Here is a 21,126-nt window from a genome sequence, read left to right as displayed (position 1 = left end):
AAAAAAAAAAAAATAGATCAGAAAACAAAATTGCTCATTTTGTTTCAAAGCTGCTGTCCTCACCACTACTGAAAAGTAGGAACTACTGATGTAGGAAAGAAAGGATAAGGTATAATGCTAATTATTATTATAATAGAATAATACATAAAACAGTAATTACCTCCCACATAAAACTACTGAAAAATGGAAAGTTGCTTTGCAAATCTTCCCCCTGGGAGAAAACCCAGGCAGGCATAGTTCCTATTATGCAGCTGTCTGAGACGGCTTCACAGATGTAACAGACCTCTCTGCTAGCCCAGCTATGCTACAAGACTGTGGTAGTAGGCCAGTCAGCCCAATATGAAGCACTGGGTGGAGAATAGGCTCCAAGAAACATTCGCCCAAGGTGAAAAGGTAAGGGGTTTGTACATTACTTGCTTATTTGCAATATAAATAGCTGCCTGAAAAAGGGGACAGTTGCTTTGGCTTCCTGGGACCTACAGTCTTTTGAATTGGTAAGGAATTGTCCTCTCTTTGGGGATCCTCGTACTCCTGGTCATCCTTCTACAGTAGCCTTCAACACTCCTGGTCAAGCTTTCCACACAATACCACAGGGTATTGCTGAGCCTGTACAGTAATTGACTGGAGGTCTCTACGCTGTGGCAATGGGAGGTTATTTGCATGTGGCAGCAGGTAGAACTCCCTCTAAGGGTGCTTCTACATGTTGTCCTACAGTGATATAGCGACATGCTACGTTGCTACATGGTGCACTATGGCAACGTAGCAATCACGTAGGTCTACATGATAGGCAGCTATGTCACCATAGTGGTGCGCTCCCCTGTTTTAGCATGCTGCTGCAAAATCCAACTGCACCGTGTGCATGGTGCAGTATGGGCAGTTACTGCGTCATACTTTAGTACTTCCAAAAGGAACGGTACTGAATTGCAGAGGTGAGGAGGCTGTTATAAATGAAGACAGAAACTGCAGCAGACTGTTATAGAGAGCATTTTTAAAAGAAAAGAAAAGATTATATTTGGGGAATAACATTTTGTAGTTGAATAGTTTGACCCATTGTTCTGACCTTTAGTGGCTTTTGCAAGAACAGCCCAAGTAGGTCCTGACATGAGGCACTCCAGTGTAACTCTACTTTTGGAGGTGCTTTCACTTCTAGGTGTCAGTTCTGTATCTTGCTCCTCAACAGTCGGGGGCAGCTGCCTTAGAATGTCAGATGCTCTTTCCAGTACTAATTCATCCTGGCTCTTTCTGTCACTGGTGAAAAACAAAAAACAAGGTCTATAATTCTGAACTTGTTCAAGCCAGAAGCTCTGATAGGAGATGATCTAGTTCCGTTTCCTTTTGTGGTTCATTGTCATATTTATTGTCATATATTCCACCCATAAGGGTTTTTTTCATGAAGTTATAGAGGATGTTCACAGTTAGGGCGGCTAGGAGCTGGAACCAACTTCCAAGGGAAGTGGTGCTGGCCCCTACCCTGGGGGTCTTTAAGAAGAGGCTGGATGCCTACCTGGCTGGACTCATTTGAGTCCTGTTTCTTGTTTTTGGGGTTTTTGTTGTTCTCCCGCCCTGGCGGGGGGTCGGGCTAGAAGATCTACTAGGTCCCTTCCGACCCTTACTCTATGAAACTATGAAACTATGTTTTCTGTAGTTAGTGTTAGATGAGGGGGTATGTATATAGTGCTATGTTGTGTGGAGGGCACTCCAACAGATTGCTCCTTTCAGCCTGAGAGTGGGGAAAAGTCAATTATCTACAGCAGCTTTTCCCAACCTGTGGGTCATGACCCAAAAGTGGGTCTCAGGAATATGTGAAAGGGTCACAAACTTTAAAGTTTAAAAATGGATCAACAAACTTTAAAAATGGATTCTCCTTTAAAGGAGAAAAATGTGGGAAACGGTGGCTTTTCCCTTGCAGGCTGGCAGAGTTCCAGCTGTTGATGTTTGCAAATGGGTCCTGGTACAAAAAAGGTTGAGAACTACTGGTCTACAGGATACAGCAGATCCTTGACAAAGCAGTTAACTATTTTAAACTTAGAATAACAGATAGCTATTCCCTAAGCAAGTCAATTCTTGGGCATTTGATGGCTTTTTAGTGGGGTTTTTTTATATTTTGGGGCCTAGATATATTTGACATACACAATACAAAAAAGTACTGCACACATGGAGTTCCCCGGGATTCAGCGGTAGAATCCTAGTCTGCCATGCAGAAGACCTGGGTTGAATTCCTGGCTGCTTATACAACTACAGCTGTGGAGGCACCAAACATCTGGACTCAGTCTGGCCTTTGGTTTCTGTCTCAGTGACCTAAAGAGGGGATGGAAGTTCTGGGCAGCCTCCACTCCTCCATACTCCTGCCTAGGCATATGCATAGAAGGTCTGGGTGATCTCTCGCACATACACGAGGATTGATGGTTGCTAAACCAAACGCTGCATGCATATATCAGAAGCAATCTGGTGGAAGTTAGGTAACAATAATGAATAGAAATCCTATGTACAACCAGGAAGACACCAATTACCTTTTAAAGTAAAAAACCCTTTTATTGTCTGGCATATTAAACTCAAGTTCTGTTGGCAAGGCTCCTGGAGTTGTACAGTAAAGTTCAACGCTACAGAGGATGCTGAAATCTGAAGGGAGATGAGGATACTCTACTGAAATCAGTCCTGAAGGAAGAATTAGAAAATGAAACGGGGAGGACAGAATTTCAGGTAGGGGTGCACTGTTAGAGATTTTGGGGGCCAATTGTTAAGGAGGCATGTTGGACGATACCAACCCGATTTCCAATACAGCTGCATCCAGCTGGTAAGTCTGTTGTGGTAGATGGGGAGGGGAGGATGGAAGGGTCATGGGGGCAGATCAACGCCCCCCACAGTGAGGGAAGGAGTGGGGCTGGGGCTGAGATTGGGGCAGGGCAGGGTGCAGGATAGAGCTGCAGTTCATCCGGGGGTGAATGGAGGGTGAGCAGCTCTTGCGGCTGCGTGCACCCCGGGATGGTATGGGGGGGGCATGTGCCCCCAGATCTGCAAGGGGCATGGTGGGCTGCAGCTGGGGCCAGGGGCCGCACTCGGCTCTTCCTGGTTGGGGTGGGGCTGGGCTGCGTGGTACTTGGGGTGGGCGGCAGTGGCACTGGGAAGGGGGCTATGGGGGGCTGCAGCCACCCCAAATTTTGCCATAGCCCCCCCAAAACCACCCCACACAGATCTGGGGGCACCTCCCTCCCCCCACAGACTTATCAGCTGCATGCAGCTCTCCAACCTGCCGGGCTGTGCTGTGGCTGTGTGCACCCATGGGCATTTACTGATCAAATTCCTGGCCACATCAGGCCAATTTCCAATATAGTCAATTTTCTTTATATTGCTGCCAGTCTGATATCAGGCTGATGTATTGGTGCACCTCCTAAATTTCAGAGGGAAAATCATAGTAACCAAGGAAGCAAGCAAGAAATGTCTGGAAGAAGGACATTATTTACTCTATCAAACACAGCCAAAAGACTAAAGTGGATGAGAATATGCCCTAAGACTTAGCTAGGAAGAAATCATTAGAATCTTTGGTGAGACCAGTTTCTGTGGAGCTTTCAGGTCATAGCAGAGATTCAAGATGTTTTATAACACACCATATCATAGCTATAGAAGATGCATTCAATGTGGTTTGAGATGAAGAAGGGAAGGCAGATTAGGTAATTAGTGCACAGCCAAGACAGGAACAAAGGGCAGGATTTTTATGAAGATGAAATCATTTTTATATTGTGAAGGGAATGATCCAGACTAGAGGAACAGATTTAGGAAGGAAGTAAAAGGGATAGGATATCATGATGGAGGTGTATATCGAGTTGCTGGGGCAGACTGAAAGGTTAGATGAGGATGGGTGGATCCAGAGCGGGTTCAGTGGCACAAACGCACTCCCCTGTTTTGGATTGGACTGCAGCACAGGAGACTCCTGGGGCTTTTAAGCCATTAAAAGAAGTGAAAAGCCCCCTCCCCTTCTATTTCTCCCTTTCCTCAACTGCTGCTGTTGCTTTCCCCACTGTCGTGCGGGTATGGAAAGAAAAAGAGCCCTTTCTGTTCTCCCAACCAGGCTGTATGTGGACTGGGCTCAGCTGGGGATGAGGACAGTGGCAGTGAGAGTGGGCAGGGGGGATCCCCTTCCCCATGCCTGCTCCCAGGGCACAGAGGGGGGACTTACTTTCCTTCCCTGCTGGTGCAGGTGCCCCATCTTCAGATGAGCCCAGCCCTGGCACAGCTTGACTGGGTTGGGCAGAAACAGCTCTGGTGCTTCCCTTGCACCCAGAACAGCAGGGAAAGCAACAGTGGCAGGTGGAGGAGGTGGGGGGAAAAGTGAAGGAGAGAGGAGTGCTTTAGAGACTCTGCTTTAGGGATTTTAAAAAGTCCCTGGAGGCTCTTGAGGGCAGTCTGCCCACATTGGTGGGGATGGAGGAGATTGGGAGATAGGGGTGCACCCACCCCTACAGTGGCGGTTGCTGCTCCTGCACCCCTGTTAGGAAATCCTGGATCAGCTGCTGGAGGAAGAGACTAGGTAAGAAACCTCAGGGTTAATACAGACAGAGAATGAGATAGGTGAGAAGGAAGGAAAAAGAAGAGTGAAGGAGGGAAGTTCCAGTATATCTGTCTTGCCAATACATTTTTTTTGGAAAAAAAAATTCTCTGGGGTAGCAGAGAAGAAAACTTGGCAAAATTACAAACATCATTAAACACATGAAGGCATTTATATGACATTCACAGAGCAGCTCCCTTCTTGGTGAGCTGTTCAAAATGTACCTTCCAATATCATTGCAAAGAAAAGGGATGTTTTCAGTTACCAATATGCTGTATGCCCTTACTCTTGATGACATGGTAAATTAGGCTTAGATGCATGCAAATAATAATTGAAATTGTGGATCAGCACAAGTAACTTCTAGTTGTTTTGTGCACTAGATTTTGCTCAGGCTCCTTTTTAGAGCACTGACCTGATTATCAGGGTGTCCGTCATGACTCCTGGCTGCAAACTGGCAAGGGTATCAACAAGGGCTTGTGCCTGAGACGCCAGGAAGGCTCTTTCAGCACAGGTATGCATTCCAAATAGTTCTGGTGAATCTGTGTCTGGCAGAGACTCTAGATATATTCTGCAATCCTCTAAGCTGTCTGTTTCAGATATTGGTCTATAAACCTGCAAAATAATTGACAAGGGGTTATTTCTCTACTTAAGCCCCACGTGAATTAAACACTTTTAAAGGTGATTTATATACTGCTGCATTCCAAAAGTTTTAAGATAGTAATCCAACTGATTTTGCATTGGTATTAACATTTCTTTATTTGTCCCACCAGGGGCAGATTCAGGGTGGGATGTGCAGTCGCACCACCCTTTACTAGTGATTTGCTGCTCAGCTCCAGTCTCAGCTGCCAGATACATGTGTAGTAACCTCACTGCATACACAGTCCACTTTTTCACCATTCTGGATCCATTACTGACTAAAAGAGGCAGAAGAATAAACTATTTTTCTATGGCTTCAATGATCGTGGGAAAGAAGGGTCACTTACTAATAACACTTGACTCTTTGTCACTTCACTCTGTATTCACAGGGATTTTGGTTGTAGCCATGTTGGTCTAAGGACATAGGCAGGAAAGGTTTTTTGGATAGATGTGATATCTTTCTAATAAAATAATCTTTTATTAGAAAAATACCCAAAGGACCTTGCTTTCACAGGGATTTAAGTGTATAAAAAAGCTATGTCCTACTGTATGGGAATTTTCTAACAGCATTATCTTGGGCCAGACAGCATGGGTGGTGGGGTGCATACCACATGTTTTTTAGAGAAAATCTTGGTACTTCTGAAGGAGGGTTTTCTTGGTTTGGTTGAAGGCTTAAGGAAGCCACTTGTGTCTGCAGTCTTAGCTATCTGTCCTTCTTCATCTAAGGGGTGAAGGCATGGCAAGCTGTACACTAGTGTTTCTTCTGGACACACTAGGCAGTTGACAGCAAGGATAGAGGAGGAGACAAGCAGCCTAGCATAATGACAGAACACATTAGGGATTACTTTGAGGACCTGGGTGTTTTCAGGTTGATAGGGCTGGAGGAGATGTGTCATAGAGTACTGAAGGAATTGGCTGGGGTCATCATCAGCAAACCCTCGATTTGAAGATGGTCTTTACTATGGCTCACTGATGGGTTATTTAAGAGTCCAATCCTGGAGCCAGAGATCCATCTGCAGAAGTTGCAGGTCTTTCTGCAGGGCAGAGTAAGCTGCAGGCTAGGATTCCTTTTCTTTTCCTTCCTCTATGCGTCTCTGCTTCCAGGGCAAGACACTTTCCCTCAAAATGGGCTGCCACTCGGTTGAGGCTGCAGTACCATTGAGGTTGGTTGGCAGCCAGCTCCTCTCAACTCTTGATGTCAGCATCTGTTTTCTAGGGCTATGCCTACAATGTGTCCTTGCAATGTTTCCTCTGGCCACCACAAGACCTCAGACTGTTATTATGCTGGGAGAAGAGCCCTTGTTTTGGGAGTCAAGAGTCAGGCATCCGCACAGTGTCCAGTTCAGCAAAGTTGGTGCTTCAGGATCACCAACTCAATGCTGGTAACATTGGCTTTAGCAAGGATGCTGGTATTTGTGTGGCAATTTTCCCATTTCATATGGAGGATTTTCCAGAGGCATCATTGGTGATACCTCTTCAGGCTCTTGAGATGACGATGGAGGGTCATCCATGTTTCACATCCATAAAAGGGAGTGGGGATGATTGCACTGTAGACCTGGATCTTGGTATTTTTCCAGAGATCATGATGAATAAAGACATGCTAAAGCAATTTCCCAAAGAGGGCACTTGCACACTGGATCCTGTGTTGGGTCTCCTTGTCAATGTTCACTGTCTGAGAGAAGTGGCTATTGAGGTAGGGGAAGTGCTTGACTACCTCCAAGGTCTTTCCCTTGATGGTAATTTGAAGAGGGAGGTCACACTCATGGCCTAGGGCAGACTGGTAGAGCACTTTAGTTTTCTTAATGGTGAGATGGAAGCCCAAAGTTAGGTATGTTTCCCCAAAGAGTTCCAGCATGTTCTGGAGGTTTTCCTCTGTGCGCAAGGATGGTGCAGTAGTCAGCATATTAAAAGTTAGGCATGGTTGTTCTGAGTACTTTGGTCTTTGAGTGAAAATGACTCAGGCTAACTACTGGATGGATGGAAGACTCTTCAAGGTCAATTCAGGAAGGAAGGCAGTCCTTAATGAGAACCAGGATGACTGTCAAAAAAAAAAAAAAAAATGAAGAACAGAGTTGATGCGATGATGCATCCTTGCTTGACTTGTTTGGATGACAAATGCATCTGTCTTCACTACAAAGGATGATCACAGTCATGGTTGTACAGAAGCCTCAGTACCTTGAGGTGCTTCTCAGGATATCTATATCTGGCCTGTATCTTCCACAAGGCTTCACAATTGATGGAATCAAAGGCTTCAGTAAGGTCAATGAAAGTTATATAAAGGTCCTGATGTTGTTTCCAACACTTTTTTTGGATCTGGAGGGCAACAAAGATCATCTAAGTTGTAGCAAGAAAGTCTTTTGTCTGCCCCTCCTCAAACATGAAGCTCTTCCGTATGGCAAAAGCCCCTCTTTTAGTATTTGCCCCCTTTTGGGGATGCTTTCTTCTAAATTTTCTTCCTCTCTTTCTTTTATTATATCATTATTATTTTTATATAAAGGTGTATTTGTAGTGAAAATAGAGCTTGTAGATGCTTTTACAAATGTACTTTTAAGTTTAAAAGTAAGTTGTACCATGTAACAATGTTAGCAAGAGCAGGTATCTCTGTATGGAGCAGGTCCCTGAATGAATCATGGTTGATTGTGTAACACAGTAGCTAGTCTGGACAAGCATGTTAATGAGTGGCAATTAACACCTACAAAATCAGAGACCAAGGAGAAGAAAGAATCAATAAAGAGCCAGGAATTCTTGGAAACTTCATTGTTAAAAGTATGGAAGCCCCCGTTTGAACTAATCAGTACTGGAAACAGACCCTTGGGGCTGAAATACCCCCTGATCAACCACTTCCAGAGATCTATTCATCATGGCAGTGAATCGATCAAAATTCATCAATGGACTCCTGAGACTGCATGTACATGCGGACATGACCCCTAGGGCTGACAGCTGCCATCCAGCAGCTACGAAGAGGGACATCTCTTGAGGTCAACGACCCCTGGATTGGGTAAGCCCGAGAATTGGGGAGTCACCAAAGTCTGCCAGAGAGGCATAATAGGCGGCGAAAAATGACCCCCAAGGGCACCCTTGTTGACTTGACCAGGACCCTGCCTGTCCAGCCAGAAGGAGCAGCTGGCGACCCCCTTCTGCAGCAACATTGCACTGAAAGGAGCCTTGACTGGCTATTGACAGTGGACTCCAGTGCTTGGGGATAGGTATATCTTGACACCAGTGCCTAGTGTTCAGCACAACATACTGTGAGTGTGTGTTTGAGGGGATCAGCACCAAGGTTTATGGTCTGACCTTTGCATCCGTCCAATAAACTAGAATTTTATGATGATCTTGTGAGTTGGTGCTTTGTAGCCAACACAGTTACCCCGTGAAATGGTCTGAAGCCACACTGAGATTCTGGCAGGACTTCCTCAACAAGATCTGGAAGACAAGTCAGGAGGCCGCAGGAGAAGATTTTCCCTGCTGTGGAAAGGAGGGCAATACCTTGATAGTTCCCACATACACTCTTATTTCCTATCTTGAAGAGAGTCATGATGTTGGCATTCCTCAGGTCCTCTGGGATCTCATCATTGCTCCAAATTCAGGGAATAAATTCATGGCATCTCAGTACCAGTTTCTTGCCACCAGCCTTGCAGGTTTTAGCAGGTATGCCATCTGGTCCAGTAGATTTGTTCTTAGTTTCCTTGATGGCACACCAGACTTCTTCTAGGACAGGTTTAGCAAGGGATTCCATTTCAGGGTGTTAGGGGGTGGTTCAGGAGTGCCTCAAAATGTTTTTTCTGTATGGCATGGACAGCTTCATCGTCTTTGGGGAGGGATGAGCCATCCTGTGATCACAAAAAAATAGGGCCATGGGAAGTTGAGGCACGGATGGTTTTTGTTGCCTGGAAAAAGCTATGCACGTTACGTTTGTCAGCATAGATCTGGATCTTCTTGGCTTTACCTTGCTACCACTGATTTTTTTATTTCCCAGATCCTCCTTTGAGCTTCAGATTTGAGGAGCTGATACATCTCCTTCTTCTGCTGAGATAGTGTTATTGACAAGCAGAAAAAGCCCCTCTGTTCCAGCTGAGGAGGGCTTGGATTTCAGTGTTGCTCTCATTGAACCAGTCTTGGTGTTGATGGGTGGTATAGCCAATAGATTCAGCACAGGCTATATGCATGGCAGTTTTAAACCCCTTCCAGAGTTCCTCAATTTTGCCTTCATTTGTGGACAAGGCAGAGAGCTTTTCATGGAGACACTGTTGAAAATCCTTACAGACCTTCAGGTCTTGAAGAGATTTGGTGTTGAGTCATTTGCATTGTTTTTGGCTGTTTTCAGTATTTCAGAGCAAGCCAGACGTTCATAATGAAGCTGACAATCCAGTGATCTGTCTAGCTGTCATGGGCTCCTTATACAGCTCATATGGACATCCATTCAATCACAGGGTCTAACAATAACATAGTTGAGGGAAGTGCCAGTGGTTAGAGCAAGGGTGTCTCCAGGTAGTCTTGTATTTATCGCTGTCAGAAGATGGTGTTTATGATGACAATACTGGGCTTTGTGCATTTACTCAGAAAGATGCTATTGGAGTTGGCCTTCCCTACTCCTTTCCCAATGGTGTCACTCTAGAGTTCCAGGTCACATCTGACTTGGTGTTGAAGTCACTAAGGAGAATGATCTCATCCTCCCTGCAAGTAGGAAACAGAACATGGTCAAGATTGGAATAGAACTGTTCTTTGAAATCACTGTCAGCATTAAGTATTGGAACATACACTGATGATGGTGGTGTACTGATTGTGGCTGAGCTTAAGACATCAGTAAGATAGAGACTAGACAAAAGTACTATCCATGTCCTGGCTGAGATTCCCTTTATGGAAATTGCTTTCACATTATCAATGTGAAAATCATTTCAGAGTCTACATGTCATCAACATATACATATTTCTCAGCCTGTGCTTCAGGAATGATAGATGAATAAAAAAAAAAGGAGCTAAAAATTCTCAAAGAAATCAGGTGGCTGATTTTTCTCCCAAATTTCAGAGTAGCTTGTTGGTCGCCTATCACTTCTAGGAAGAGCCACACCAGCAGCCACGTGCACAAGGAATAACTTTCAGCTCTTTAGCAGTCAATCTGACATGGCATACCATTCATTTGCTGAAATCAGATCTGTACCAACCTTCTTTCCTGACTCAAGTGAGCTCTGTATACTTTTGGTAAAAAGAAGTATGGGATGTTAGGTGCAATGTCTCCTACTGAATTCAGCCTGAACATGAGACATTTGAGGCTTGATAACCTTACTGATCTGCAGAAGGATTAGTCAGTAGTATGCGGACACTTCCTCAACTATGTTATTGTTAGAGCCTGTTATTGAATGGATGTCCATATAGCCATATGAGGAGCCCAGGGCAGCTAGACAGATCACTGGATTGTCAGCTTCATTATGAACATCTGGCTTGCTCCAAAACACTGAAAACAGCCAAAAACAATGCAAATGACTCAACACCAAATCTCTTCAAGACCTGAAGGTCTGTAAGGATTAGTTAGTGGTATGTGGACACCAAAAAGAGGTAGTGATGCAGTTTACAGACAAAGATGCATGATAGACACTTACCATAGTTTTTTAAATCAAGAAAGAGGAAATTCACCTTACAAGTGCTGTTATCAAAGCATGCCACTAAAATTCAGGTCAGTGAAACTAAATATAACATAGTTCACATTTTCAGAAGATATAGATTAATGTAATATGAAATATGAGAGGTTTTTGTGCCACAGTAAAATTTACCAATTAATTGCTGTTCAAAGTTTAGATGCGGATACCATAAATTGAAGTTCAATCAATAATAAGACTGAAAATGTATTAAGTAAGCTGTATAAAGATACAACTAGTTACACAGTTGGAGAATATGGATTGAAAAGACAGTTTTTCTTACCCCATCACTAGAATAAGCAAAACCCTCCTGCAGAATGGCAGGATTATAGAAATTGTCCAGAATACTGAGCAAGCAACGTCGGTCCCAGTGATCAGTCACATGACCTCCATAGGCTACTTCTCCAGTCAAATAACGCAATGCTGGCCAAGGAACCTTTTCTTGGCTCTTCAAAAGCATTCTTAGCATCTGTATAGAAATCTTTGAAAGAAAAGGCTCAAGTAAGGCAGTGGTATTGTTTTTGGGGTTAGGATAGCATTTTTAGAGCTCTATGATGCATAGGAATCCCCTAACTGCTTCATTAGCCATATACTGTAAAAGCTGAAACATAAGAAGCTGTGATTTCTTGTAGATAGCTGTGAGCTACCATGCTACAGAAACAATCAATAGATTCTGATTACATTGTAGTAATTGAAAGAGCTAATATTCAAGTGATCTTTAAGATAAATGTAAAACAACAGAAAAAGAATGAGAAAATACATGTGACACTTATACAGCAAGGTGCCCTAGAAAAGAGAGAGCCATTTAAATGGCTGTGTTTAAGATGACATTTAAGACTCTTACCCACCCCCGACACCTATACATAGTGGGTCTCAATTGAATCTTATAACATTGAGGGGTTTTGTATTAATGGGAGTGCAGCTCTTGGTGTCTAGACCAAGGGAGGCCAGAATATGGCCTGTGGACCAGATCAGGCCCACCAATTGTTTTTTTTCTGGCCCGTGGGTGGGTGGCATGGGCAGTGGTACCACACAGCAGGCCCTAGATAAGCAGCACTCAGGCTCCAGCAGCTCTGGCTCCAGCCACTGCATGGCATTGGGTGGCTGGGGCTGCTTCTGCCTAGCAGCTGCTGGGGCTGGAGTGTGACTCCATCCTGCCCATGGGGCATGGAGCCCCTGTGCTGTCCCATCCCACCCGACCATCAGGGCTCCTGGGAGTTGCAGGGTGGGGTGTGAGCATGTGTGTCAGGAACCCTGACGGCAGAGCAGGATAGTACAGCACAGGAGACCCATGATCAGGCTCCAAACCCCATCCCCTCCCAGCTGTGGATGTGGTTAGCAGGTGCCAGCTCCAGGCTCGGGGAGGGGAGGGGGGTGTGTGTGTGTGGGAGGGGAGGGGAGGGGTGTGTGTGTGTGTGTCCATGTGAGGTCCTCAACAGCTCACCAAAACTCATTAAGTGGCCTTCCAACCCAAGTAATTGCCCACCCCCTGGTCTAGAGTAGGAAATAATGCATGCAAGTACAGAACTTGTGCAGATTCAGCTGGGAGAAATGAACTGTTGTATAAAATTTAGCTTTTTCTAGATTTATCAGCCTTGCCACCAATCACAGAATGACAGGCTGCATATTATGTGGCTATCTGATAGGTTACTATTTTATGCTTCTGCAAAACAGAGGGGATAGGATTGGGAATGTGTACATGGACAAAATATCATGAAGAACTCTAGTTGTTGTGAAGTAAATATTTTCGCTCTTTACCTTTGAGTGACTGTTTATATGTACATACCAACTGTTAATGACTCAAAAGAAGTAGATCAGTTTAGCTGGAGCCAGTTTTTTTTAGGTCCAAGGGTGGTATACCATCAGCACTGTCAATAGAATGGAGATGGGCAGCAGTAGCAATCCGGGTCTCCGCAAAATGTGCATGTTCACTGGTACTGTAAACATTATTAGTGATGCAAGATGGTCTGTGGCAGGCAAACACAGACAACACTTGTTCTCTTGTAGGGCTATACCAATATATGGGTTGGTGCAGTAGGAAATGGTGTTAGTATGAATGCTTCGCTGCTGAATGTTGTGGCCTTTTCAGAACGTTGTGGAGTAGGAGGTTGATCAGGCCCCATGACAAAGTGGGGGCATTCTGTGGTGCTATTGGTATTTGGTCCTCAGTACACTACTTGGTGCTGAATCACTGGCCTTATAGGGCACTTAAGGTTTGTCAGGAAAACCTCAGGGCCACAAAAGCCCAGAGAGAGTTGGGGGGAGCAGATTTCATTCTGGAGGAGGTTTTTTGAGGGGATCTACACCCACAACTGCCTCTTCCCCTTTCCTTATTCAAAGAGATTTTTCTTGTGTTGGTGCAGCCACATGCTATCAAATTCAGGTAATTCTCTTGTACAAGTTTTAAATCAAGTAAAACTAACACTGCTCCATAGAATATTTAAGCACAATGATGTACTGGTGTCAGGACTATGGACTATTGCTTTCTCCTCCCAATGTTCATGACCTTCTACATCAACAGAAGTGAAAAAAAGATAAGAGACTTCTTGTATAGTAGAAAAAATTATGCATTTTAGTTTTTCAGGTTCTTTTCTTCTTCAGACATATTATTAAACATTTAATGATTATTACGTTCTTCCCAGGCCTAAATTTGGACCATTTACTTTTTATTTCCAATTTACTTGGGTTTTATCTTCTAGGTTGTGGGAGACAAAGATACTATCCAAATTAAGCTACCACCACAATATTAAGCGTGTTGTGGACCTGAGTCATTTGACTTCTTGGGTATCTGATTTGGGTGCTCCCACTTGGTTCCTACTATATTCAACCTAAGTATTAATGAGCCTGAGAATAAAAATCCCAGTTTACTTTGCAATTTCTTAACAGATATTACCTCTAAATCTGAAGAGTTAAATTCATACGGGATATTCCAGCCCAAAGCTCCATACTTCTTTCTTTCTTGGACAACAGCATTAAAGAAACACAAACTGAAAAGCAGCTTTTTCCATGATGGCCCAAATGCAGCCTTGTTGAAGATATTTTCAGTTACCTCTCCACTGCCACTGTACCCAAATGTTTGAAGTAATTTTCCTTTCAAACCTTGAGGTGGTTCTACTGCCATCTTTAAACGAGGAAATAGAGGAAACAAGGTAACTATTATCCAACATAATTTTCTGCATATTGTAATTTTGCAGTATACACTGTGCCAGGGTCAGGTTGCAAATTTTTTCTAGCCAGCAGTGTCCACTGTGGCAACATCCCTCCTCACATGCCCTGAGCCCCAGAATATAAAAGGAGTGGACTCAACTGCTCTTTGGATCTTTTACACAGAAGGATGCAAAACCTAACACTTTGCATACTGGTACTGTACATTGCTGAATAGCACCAAAATATTAGCACCACAAGACTAAGATAACCTAGTGTGTTGTGAGATTTTTTAGTACTACAGTATAGTGGGTACCAGACCATTTCATCAACCACAGTCTATAATTCTGGATTACAGGCAATGGCCCCAGCTGACCTAGATAGATCCAGGGGATGTACATGGTATTGAAACTCAGCCCTCAGATAGGTCAACCTGAAAGGACACAAGTACATTGGCATCATGCCACTGCTGCTGTGATATCAACAACAAATTACATCAAGCTGGAAGGGCCTGGGAACCTAAGCTGGAAGGGCCTGGGAACCTAGGCATTGAATTGATGCCAGGTGGTCAGTATACAATTCAGCTAATCTAGTGGGACAGAGGAACCTTAGCTATATGTTGAGTGCTGGGCCCTTCACCCAAGGATGGGAGCCAGAATCTAGGCTTTAAACAAGTCAGTCTACAGTGAAGAGGCTCCTTTGCTCTGTGTCAATTGTGTCTGAACCCTGGCAACAAATCAGGTTGACTCTAAAGGTTCCTAAGACCTTGGCTCTAACCAGTGGTGTTAGATGTCAGTGCAGAATTAGATTGATCTGGAGGAGGTGGCCAGGAATGTTGAGTCTGCATTGAAAATGTTGGGACCTGATTATCACACAGGTCGACCTGGAAGAATCTGGTACCTCATCACTGTCACCAATATCAAGACTTCTGCCCTGAATTAGTTTAACCCAGAGGAATCTGGGGACTTGGGTGTTGATTGGCATCAAATATTCCTGTCAGAACTCTTCCTATGTAAGACTAGCACAATTAATATTGCTTAAGTTGGACACAGAGCAACTTAAGGTTAATGAATATCCAAAGCTGATGCAGGATTTCCAGGACTAAGAAGCTGCCTCTATCCAAAATGGGGTATGAGACAACATCCTTCTGTTCCTGAAGATCAAAACATCACCAACCTGCAGTACATACACCACAAATATTATGGGCAGCCACTGTGGTTGTAGTATGTTTCATTTTTAACTTTCTTCTTGCTATTGCAGGATTACTCTTTGGATCCTTAAGAGGGAACTAAAGTTTCAGTAGCTAGAGAGGTTTTACAAAGCAAAGCATTCGTTATAAATACTTTATTTTCCTTATGTATAGAAATAAAGCCCTCTGTCTTAGCTTGGAATTGGTGAACTTCACACCAACCTTGGGAGCATGCTGGAGCTAGATTTTGGCTTGATTTTAGTTCTTATTAAGACAATATTAATAATGGGATGAGACATCTGAAACATACAAATTGAGTATTTACAACTGAATCATAGTAACTTGTTGATTTTGGTGTACCGGCTAATTGTATTAACTCTTACCTTAAAACCTTTCTGCAGAATAGGAACAGGGAAAGAAGGATTGGGTGTGGAGCTTAACCAAAGTCTAAACTGAGGGTCCATGTTTATATTTGGTTGGGTAAATCTGTAAAATATGATTACATATTTTATTTAGAAAAGAAAATATTGCAAGCCTGCTAAGAAACCATAAACTGGCCAAGGGTACAAGATTTGTACATTATCTTTTCACAAACAGAAAATATAAGTTTCTTTCCTAATACAAATGTTTATTCACTACTGTTAAATTTTTCTTAGAGTTAGACCTCTCTGATGAGTTAGTTTAAAATACTTAAAGAGGAATAATTTGTATCGCAGAAACAGCCAAAGAATGGTTAGGTATCCTGGTTAGCGATAACCAAAACTTTGCTGGTCAGTGGCTAACTAGTCTATAATAACTATGATTAAGTGAGTAATAAATGTGTAAACTTGTAACACGAATTGTTTCTCAAAATAGACATTGTATCTGTTATACAGTGGCAACAGTAACAAAATGTCTGATTAAATGAAATAATATTATCCAATAAATAAAACAGGCTGGACTAATACCCCTAAATGAAAATATTTCCTGATTTCTCTTCTCAAACTTTATTTTTATGTTGTCATAAAAAGATAGATACTGTATTTACATTAATTGTTTCATATTTGAATTACATTTTATAATACAACATATGTCCTGAATGTAAATAAACCACTTACGAATCAACAATAGTACAAAGCCTGGGCATAAATGATGTAGCAAGGTGGCAGTTTTGGAGGAACACCCATTGTCCGCTCACAGTCTGTGCTTGATATATCAACTCTTCAGCCTTGCTCCCCTGCCCACGTCCTAAAGAAACCATTTTCACATGCTTTGTGTTTCCTTTTATTTCCTGTGCAAGGCGTAGGAGATGAACAGTTGGGTCTGTTCCTGAACAAAAAAAATATGGATTTGGTTTATTTACACTGCTGTAGTCGTTAAACTAAAGATGATTTCTATCACATTTGGAAGTTTTTCCATCATTAATTACTTGACCTATGAGAACTGAACTGTGTATTATTATTAGTAGTAGAACTGTACATTTCAGTATAAAAGAATCAAACAGTATGGAAAATGTGCTATATTATACCTCTCAAAAATGCACTGAGGAGTAATAAATAAGAAAAGTAGTTTCCCTGGAAATCTCATTTTGGTATCACAGCAAATTATACTGAACAAACTAGTTGTACCATTAAATCAGGAAAAAAATATATGTTATTCCACTAATGTTTTTCTATAAACTGTTTAATATTATTTTAAAGCTTGCAAAATAGTATTGAGCTAGATCTCTTATATAAAAGCCCATGAGAGAGATGAGTGGAAGACAGTGAGCCTTAGGTAATGTAGAGTTCTGAAGAAGACGGGCATGAATCGTTAAGCAGGTTACAGACAGAAAGGCATGATGCACTCTGGCAGTTTATCAGTAGCTCACCAGGAGAATGAATAAATATTAGAGGGCTGCTGGCACAGGAGTCTTCATAAACTTCTTTCAGATTAGTCCCTCTAGTCTGAAGAAACCTGGCTCCTAATTTCTCAGTGACAAATTCTTGTACTGCACCATTTAAACTTTCTGGTCTGAGAATTTTTATCTGACAATAGAATGTAAGTGATGAGAAAACAGCATGAATCACATGATTTACATTAACACTAGCACAACAATGATCCCTTTGAAAGCTGAAATAAGGCTGTTCATACTGTTTAGTTCAGAAAGGTTCTGGAGGTTTCTGTTTGTTTGGATTAGTATTAAAATCAGTAGGCCAATGTGCACATCTCACTCTACATGAATCTAAGTGCATACGGAGGCAAAGCAATTCAGTACATAGAAACATGGCAAGAAGTACAGTCAAATGAGGACTGGGGTAAGAAACAAGGTTAAAAAAAGATAGTTAAGAATTTTATATATGAAGAAATGGTATAGAAGGTTATTTAAGAGAATAACCTTACAAAACAAGTAGATGGTAAGTTTGTCTGCATGTGAGTGTGACTATGTGTATGCATGCATATATGCATGAGTGTAGGATGGTGGGAGAGACAGGAAGCAAGAGTGAGACTGTCTGTATGTGTATAAGAGGCAGCAGCTTATTGCTGCAGGAATTAATTATGACACATCCTTAAAATTAATAAAGCTAGGAATTGAAAATTCTAGCCCACTATATGGTTGTAGGTGGGAATATGAGCTTCTCAAAGTAAAAAAGCCAACCCACTATTCAGAAAGCACAAACTATTTGCATTTTAAATAGCTTGCTGTGAACTGACTCTATTTTATTTGTTATAAGAGTTTTTGTAAAATATATTTTGAAATATTGGTGCTAATAAACCCCTCTCAAACCTGTACCTAACCGAGCGATCATTCGTGACTAATGCTTGGTAAAAGAATATTTCCAACTCATTTTGTTTTCTTACCAGTATAAGTCTTTGAAATGAAGAAAGACTCTCCCAGGGAAAATTTACCAAGTCACGATTGAGATCAGTGGTTACTTCCATTACTTCTGATTGCAGACCTGTATCAGCTATAGAATAATTAAACCAAGGTTGTGGACATACAAAAGACACTTAAAATCATAGTTTAGCAATCTTACTATATTTTCAGTGAATATATCATCACGGTATCCATTGACCAAACAGCATAAAGATAGCTTTAATTTATCTTGTAAAATCTGAAAACATTATTTTTGTTTTCAGAATGGGAAAGTTTTGAATGACATCATATGAACAACAATTAAATCCTTAGCCTGCCTAGGAGTCCATAGGTCTTGGTCATTTGAAACTTGAAAGGTCATGGTGACAGAAACAGAGGTTACTTACTTTCCAGTAGCTGATTCTTTGAGAGATTCAGTAATTTTGATTCCCTGCTCATGGTGGGCATGTTCCTTCTTCACAGAAGTCTGAAATGCTTCCACAAAATGTGGCATAAGGGGGGTGGGCAACCAGGGCATGAGCCCCAGGCCCCAACTTAAAAGGGAGCACCAGAAAGGACTGAAAGGGGGTGCTGAATCCATCATTGTCCCTCACCCCCAGCAGTGTAAACTGGGGAGAGGTCTGGGTTAGCTTGAGGCTTTGGTCATGGGGGGAGGGGACAGGAGATGCTCAGAGCCAGGGAGGCAGCTGGAAATGCATGGGAGGGTTGCATCCCAGTTGCCCTGGTCCCCTCAGCCTCATGGTCTTTGCTGGAAACGCCACTGCTGTAGTGTGTGATTGAATGAAGTTTTAGCAATATGTAACGCAAAGCCAGAACATGTTAACCTATTCAAATGCCAAGCTGTTTAAGCTATGTTTAGATTAAGTAATAACAGCATTATATTGATAGTAATATGGGTCGATTATATATTCATAGCTTGACGAAACTATTGTTGAACTATTGATGAACTTTGTATTAAGGATAGTAGTATCCCCCGCTCCCACCACTATCACCCTCAATGAGCCTGGGCTGGCCACTCAATGCTAACATTGAGCAAGCAAGCTGGTAACTGTAACATCTCCATAGAGTGTGTTTGTCTCTGTGAAGTCTTTGTACGTTATTGTTTTATGTAATCAATAAACATGGCATCTTGCCTTATCCCCCCTCATAAGGTCTTGCTCGTGTTTTGAGCTATTGGCAATTTGTGTAATACTGCTGCAGGGAGAGATGTCCATGCAGCCATGGGATTAAGGCAACCACCACGACACAGCTGCTGCCTGTTACTGCCAAAGTCAGCATTTCCTGTTGCCAGTGATGATTGAATCAGTTGCATGAGGTAGGAACTGCGAGATCATCTGAGAAGACTGCAGAAAAATCTTAAGTGACTGGCTAATTGTGATGCTACCACCAGTCAGTAATGAGTCATAAATGTGTGACTGAAAGAACACGTGGCAGCAATATGAATCTCAACTACAGGAACTTTATTGAAACCTGCTGCCAAGATAGCTTATGGTTTAGTTATATAAACTTTGATACGTTTCAATGGCTCTGTTAACACTATAGATGTCCTGATGCTACATTGATGACCTTTACATTTCTTGCAAAAGAAACAAAACTATATAGGAAATTTCTAAAAGAGTCTTGTGTATGTGGCTTATGATGTCCAATGGTGATCCTCTGTGTATGAACTGATCTAGAGGTGCTCCTCAACCCCCTTTATATTCATTGATGATCAGTCTCCTGGTGTGGTTCTGGGCTGAAAATGATAATCCTCAATGCATATATATCCTTATCTGCTCCTCACTGAAGTAAGAACACAACCGTCTGTAGGGCTCTTATTTATCAGCTTATACTGTGGGTGCCTGGACAAGAAACTGATTTGATACAGATCTAGAACTGTCCAAGTTTCAACTCACAAAAGATATTATATAAGTATATGACACTATGTATCCCCAAAACCTGATGCCTACTTTCACTACAAAACACCAATAGGTCTTCAGGGTCTGTGATCAGCTGGCTGACTGACAAAACAAACAAACCCCTCTGGAAAAGAAATTATCTTGAAATCTGGAATTTCTCTTATGAAATCAACAGACTGAAAAATTAACCTCGTAGTCATCAATGGATCAATGTCTAATTGGGAGGAAGCATCAGCAGAGGTTACCCCGGAGTCTGTCCTGGGTCTGGTACTGTTTAATATCTTCACTAATGACTTGGAAGATGGGATTTTTGTGCAGGCTTAGTAAGTTTGCGGATGATGCCAAACAGAGTGGAGGAGTAGACACTTTGGAGGACAGGATTAGGAATAAGAATGACTTGGATAAAATGGAAAAAATGGTCCAAAATTAATTAAATGTAGGTCAATGTTGAAATTCATTTGGTGTGGAACAATCAAAAGGAAATTGGGAATAACTAGCTGTGCTTCAGTACAATACAAAAGAATCCGAGGATTATAGTGGACACTAACTTTTGTAAAAAGGACTAGTTTACTGGGTTCTATTAACAGGATTGTCACTGTAACAGCGTGGGGTCCTAGGGTTGGCCGTGATCTCCCCTAGTGCCCCCTACTGTGCCAAGTCAGTGTTAAAGCACCCTCACATCCCTCCTGCCACGTCTTTGATGTCAACTATGTATAAAGGGAGGCTGCCTTTTGTCCCCTTGGACACGGCGCTCTGATGCATCTCAGTCCCTGTGCTATTTTGGGCGACTCAGTGCACTCCAGCCTTATGGGCTATGCGTGGCTCCAACCACCCCTGTGCCATGCCCCAAGCCTCACAGATGTACCAGATGTTGTTTGGTCAGTTTCCCTCTCCGTACCCCCCCAGTGCTTCTGGCTTGCCTTGCAGCCTGTGCCCCACCAGCACTCTCTGGCTTGCCCCTTTTTTCTCTGGGGCTTGTCACACTGCCCCCTCTCTGGGGCTTCTGGTGCCTCAGGGCTCAGGTGGCTGCAGCCGTGCCTGGCCCCAAATCTCCTCCTCAGGGTCTCGAACCCCCTGCAGGGCTCAGGCGGCCTCAGCCACACCTGGCCTCCAATTCTTTGTTCCCCTTTCGGGGCTGGGGTCAGTGCACCCCCGAATGCTGCACCCTCTCTGGTGCCAGGGTCCCCACGCTACTATGGAGCCCCTATGAGGCCTCCTTCAACCCCTAATAGCCTCACCCGCGGAGGG

General features: G+C 42.8%; 1 protein-coding gene across 1 annotated transcript in view; it reads right to left on the bottom strand.

The window, feature by feature from the left end:
- DNAH14 (dynein axonemal heavy chain 14) overlaps positions 1-21,126 on the bottom strand; it is a 333,831-nt gene that overhangs the window by 33,162 nt on the left and 279,543 nt on the right. The window contains exons 57-64 of the mRNA XM_019515912.1: positions 17,965-18,062; positions 16,994-17,150; positions 16,242-16,452; positions 15,528-15,630; positions 13,705-13,932; positions 11,095-11,292; positions 4,956-5,155; positions 1,061-1,248 (exon numbers count right to left, since the gene is read on the bottom strand). Of these exons, the coding sequence (XP_019371457.1) occupies positions 1,061-1,248; positions 4,956-5,155; positions 11,095-11,292; positions 13,705-13,932; positions 15,528-15,630; positions 16,242-16,452; positions 16,994-17,150; positions 17,965-18,062 (1,383 nt within the window). The remainder of the gene's footprint in view (positions 1-1,060; positions 1,249-4,955; positions 5,156-11,094; positions 11,293-13,704; positions 13,933-15,527; positions 15,631-16,241; positions 16,453-16,993; positions 17,151-17,964; positions 18,063-21,126) is intronic.

Source organism: Gavialis gangeticus, unplaced genomic scaffold, assembly GCF_001723915.1.
Source record: "Gavialis gangeticus isolate Ggan-Ray unplaced genomic scaffold, GavGan_comp1, whole genome shotgun sequence".
Taxonomy (NCBI): domain Eukaryota; kingdom Metazoa; phylum Chordata; order Crocodylia; family Gavialidae; genus Gavialis; species Gavialis gangeticus.
The sequence above is the reverse complement of the archived record's forward strand: the minus strand, read 5'-3'. Positions and strand labels throughout refer to the sequence as shown.